The following is a 5,000-nucleotide window of genomic DNA, read 5'->3' as shown; positions in this document are numbered from 1 at the left end:
GGTCTTCCCATAGTCGCGTAACCGTCTGAACCATTTCCCACTCAGTCAGTGCTGCAGCCTAAATGAAGAATGACAAAACAATAGTGTATTGGAGAATGGAATTGTTTTTATAAGACATGTATTTGCAATTGCCTCGACATTTTAAGTGTTAGGGGTTCGTCTTATTGGTACCAAACAGAGCGCATCCTATTGCAAAACCAATGCCAGGTGTGTGTCTGTATGTTTGTACGTGTATATGTGTGTGTGTGTGTGTGTGTGTGTGTGTGTGTGTGTGTGTGTGTGTGTGTGTGTGTGTGTGTGTGGTGTGTGTGTGTGTTTTTGCGTGTACGAGTGTGCGTTTGTGTAGGCCTAAACTGACAAACAAGACATCTTCGGCCAATGTCATGTCATCGTAATCATCATCATCATCATCATCATCATCATCATCATCATCATCATCATCATCATCCTCTTCCTCCTCATCATCATCAAACATCGTGGCCTACCCCATTATTAGGACTGCACTGGCAGCATCCACACAAATCTGATCATTCATAATCACGGCCATCACCACAACAACCTTCATCCACAAATCCCTCTCTTGTGAACCCTCTCGTCCCCCTTTGATCTGCTACTCTCTCTGTTGATCAAATGCGGCCGGCCTCATCAAAGCGGACCCTCTGCTCATTCAGGTCCCAGCAGACACTTCAGCTTCTTTACTAAGCACTATTTTGCATTTAGGAGTCATGTTTAAATAACGCTGATGGCATATGAAGATTTTGCTAGTTTGGATAAAAAAAAACGTCGTATTTTTTTCATTAAAAATACCCAACGTGAAGGTGAATATTATATTTTGCTCTCTTGCTATGAGATCTTGCCGAACTTATTTTATTCCTGAATATAAAGAAGGGGAGTAGATAGCTATTGCTTTTATTACCAAGATGAACGTCTATTCATGAGGGAAATCATGTCAAATGAAACGGGATGAGATCAGCTCTACTGCAACATTATAGATACCGTCCATGACTGTGTGATTACTTTCTGATTCTGATGGCAACATTATTGCGCACAGCTTGTGGTTGCGTGTCCGACTCCTGTCAGATATGCATAAAACTGGTTTCAGCCGAGGAAAGGGGAGAGGAAAAACCCGAACTGGAGTTGCTGGTGGAAGGTTGGAAAAGTGGGAAAACAACGTGGTATTCCATCCCCTGCATGTGATTAAATGTCATTTAGTTGAAATGGGTGGCCTATTCTCAAAAATGTGTAAATTAGACTACTATGTCTCTAACTCCAAAACAATCCCAATCCCTATATCCCAAATGTTGAGTTAGAAATCACGAGGAACCTATGATTGAAAGTACAAATAAGATATCGTTTGCGTGGAACAAAACGCACCGTCGTCCGTTTATTCCAATTCATCCCATCATAAATGTAGGTTGTAGCCTACATGCATTCATGGTTGTAACTCTAACCTAACTATAGCTATGTTTTAACTCTAACCTAACTATAGCTAGGTTAAAACATGAAATAAAAACATGGGGTGCGAAATCCAGTCCGGGTTTTCAATGCGAGGCGCGCCGGAGCCTTGAGGTGGATAAGCTGGTAGAGCTCGCTCTCTCTCATGCCATGCTGGGCCAGAAGGGCTCCGGGAGACGCTGCTACGTTCACCGACAACCGGGATGGAGGCGAGGGGAAAAAAAGTTGTATTTAAACCTGGTTTAGAAACTTTCAACATGAACCCTTACTGACACCGTCTTCGCGCCGTCAGTGGAGCCTTTCATCAGCAAACCTTCTTACAACACAAAGAACAAAGCTTGTTTTTCCGTTGCATTTTTGCTCTCCTAGTCTGTTGTTCCCCCCCCCCCTCGCTCTTGTCTCAGTTTTCCGGCGTGCTGTTCTCGGTGGTCTGCTGTCACTGTGCGTGAGATGTAGCGGCGATGGCTGCGCAAGTAGCATCGGCACCGAGCAGAACTAACAACAAAAACAAGAAATTATCCAGCGGTTTGGGTCCAGAACTCAATTCTGGAAAATCCGGGGGAGGAGGAGGAGGAGGAGCAGGGACCGTACGCGAACTGGACCGATGCTCGGCGCTGGAGATGGGACTCTAAATAACGTGGACCATCACCACCACCACCACCAGCACCAGCACCACCGAAACGAGCTGAACATGGTTCATTCAACTTCGGCGAACAGCAATTCGGACGCCGACGGCGGGAACGGCTTGACGTCCGTCTCGACGTCGACTAATTCAACGGCTTCTTCGGTGGAAGCGGGCTCTTTGGCGAGCCACAAGATGAAATATGTGGGGAGCGGAGGTGCCCCTCAGCCGCCGCCACAGCCGCAGCAGCAGCCGCAGTTCAACCAATTTCCGCCACACCAGCAGCGTCAAATACAAAGTAACAACCTCAACAACAACGGGCAAGGTGCCCGAGGTGACAGGGCAATGGATAACCAACTCCATGGCGGTAAAGAGAATCTTTTAGGGGGGCATGGGGAGCAGCAGCAGCAGCAGATGCTTGGTAAGGGTGAAGGGGAGCTCACCTGTAAACCCGGAGACAGGATGATGGGGAGCAGATACGAGCACCCCAACTTGGGACCGGGCAGCAACAACGTCAGCAACCAACCACCAGGTGTGAGTGGTAACTCCGAGTTTAATAACAACTATTATACTTCGAGGCCTTGTTATGATCAACATGGCGGACAGCAGCAGGGCAGCGGGATGGCTGCTATGTTGCATTCCTCGCAACACAACAACAGCATGGAGAACTCCCAGGAAAGCGGGTACCACAACAGCCAGTACAACCACTACCCGGGCTACAGGGCGGGCTACGGTGGCGCGGCCTACGGGATGATGGGTCCCTCGAGCTCGCGCCAGCAGCAGCAGCAGCAGCAGCAGCCAGGTAACATGATGATGGGCAACAGCTCCTCGGCAAGCCACGGGAAGACCTCTCTTGGATCTGCTTCCTTTCAAAGGTTCCCCGGACATAGTCAGCAGCAGCAACAGCAGCAGCAGCAACAACATCACCCCTCAGGGGCCACCCCGACCCTAAACCAACTGCTTACGTCTCCCAGTCCAATGATGCGAGGTTATGGCGGTGGGTACCAAGACTATAGTGGGCCCACGGCGCAGCAGCAGCAGCAGCAGAGTGGCATGGGTCTGGGCAAAGACATGGGCCCTCAGTATGGAAACCCCTCGGCCCACAGCTGGGGAGGGCAGAGGACCCTTCCACACGCAGGCAATGGAGGACAAGCCATCGGCAGAACGCAGGTAAACAAGAGGTGTTTTGTGTGTGTGTATGTGTGTGTGCTTATATTTGACCTATAACCTGGCTCTCTGACTTTCTCAGCTACAGTGAATACGTTGTTATCGTATACATGGGTAATACAGGACTAGCAATTGAAATGCTTTCATCTTTGATTAATCCTTAAAAAAAATTGCAGAATTTTTTAATTTATTCAATTACTCACATAATTCATATCTAGATTGTATGATCAATATTAATTGGCAAATATAGGCATTGCTGAAAACAGTACGACTTTTTGACTTATATGGGGAGCATATGCTGTTGGAAATAAATAAATAAAAATATAGGAATAAAATAAATTGTCAAATAAAATGTGGACCTACACGACAAGATTTCTTCGGTCCTATGCAATTAATTTCTTCTGTTTGGATGTAATTTAAACGTAATCTACAAAAGTAGGCTCAATGTTGTAAATGCCCTTATGCCTCCACGTTGCCAAAACCGTTCTCTTTATAGAACGCAGTCTTCGTGTTATTTAAAGAAAACACAGCAGATAATTATGGTCGACTTTTATATTTGGCAAATATTATAAAATCATATATATATTCCAATCGCACCTGGTTGAAATGGAGGATACGCAGTATGTTTATTTTGTATTTTCTCTGTGTCCGCATATAAACGTGTGTGCGCGCTTCCATTGCTGAACTTCCGAGCGTTGTCTTTATTCCCCGCAGTCAGATTTGAATAGTGGAGGTAAACCGCCTGTAATGCTCTCTAGATGGCGGCTCAAAGTTGACATCCAATCTGCCATCTGATTGGCTCCCAGTAGCCCCACTGGGCAGCCCACTAAAGCGCTGCTCACGTGAGCGCAGACCCCCAGACCTATCCGGCCAGGGAGAGAGCTCCCTCTGAACACCGAGGCCCCGTTCAAAACATGATTAAAAAAACGAACGCAGCGTTTTGCTAACAACACATCGTTTTGTTTTTTGATGCACTGAATCATGCGCACCACTGGATGCTTGCGCATCTGGGAGACTGGGGGGCAATGGGAAGGGGTGAAGCGCATCTGTCTGTCTCTTGCAAACAAAGCGATTTATTAGCCTACATTCTTTCAATCAACGACGATTTCACACGAGGAGACATGCATTGTTTTTGGCGTGTTCGTGTTTTCCTGGCCGCTTAATAATTAATCTTTTGGATAAATAAAAAAAAAACGGCAGCAGAATAAAGCTCAACCAAAAGCCCAAACGGTGTTTTTTAAGGTTTTAAAAACGGACCCATTATAAGCTAATTCAAATATATATTTTGAAAAGAAAGTCACGTAATGTTATATAATTACAAAAAAAAAATAGGTTTTGACTTTGTGGAAAATGCTTTTGTTTTTGTCCTCCAATAAGTATAGTCTCACTATTTTCTTTTTCGTAATAAATTGATCATAACGTTTTTTCTTATTGTTTTATTGTTATTAAAAAAATATCATTCAATTATTATTTGGATTCTTGTCTGTGTGTGTGTGTGTGTGTGTGTGTGTGTGTGTGTGTGGTGTCTGTGTCTGTGTCTGTGTCTGTGTCTGTGTCTGTGTGCATGCATGCACAGGTTGAAAGTCTTCTCATAGTAATAGATAGTCTCCGCATTTTGACGTGAGCGGTGCCCCTATGTTTAAATCATATGTAAAGCGACAGCAGCACCTCTTTCCACGCAGGGCAACCAAGGCGACGGCGTTGGAGTTGAAGCATGGGCAGGCGGTCTGTGTGTGTGTGGGTGTGTGTGTGTGGT

The 5,000-nt window shown here is 45.7% G+C and overlaps 1 protein-coding gene across 1 annotated transcript in view; it reads left to right on the top strand.

Moving 5' to 3' along the window:
* The first annotated feature begins 1,916 nt into the window (after positions 1-1,916).
* Positions 1,917-5,000, top strand: part of LOC115544035 (AT-rich interactive domain-containing protein 1B-like) — a 175,473-nt gene continuing 172,389 nt past the window's right edge. Inside the window, 2 exon segments of the mRNA XM_030356787.1 lie at positions 1,917-2,043; positions 2,046-3,247. Coding sequence (XP_030212647.1) covers positions 1,917-2,043; positions 2,046-3,247 — 1,329 coding nt within the window.

This window comes from Gadus morhua, chromosome 5 (assembly GCF_902167405.1).
Source record: "Gadus morhua chromosome 5, gadMor3.0, whole genome shotgun sequence".
NCBI classification, from domain to species: domain Eukaryota; kingdom Metazoa; phylum Chordata; class Actinopteri; order Gadiformes; family Gadidae; genus Gadus; species Gadus morhua.
The sequence above is the reverse complement of the archived record's forward strand: the minus strand, read 5'-3'. Positions and strand labels throughout refer to the sequence as shown.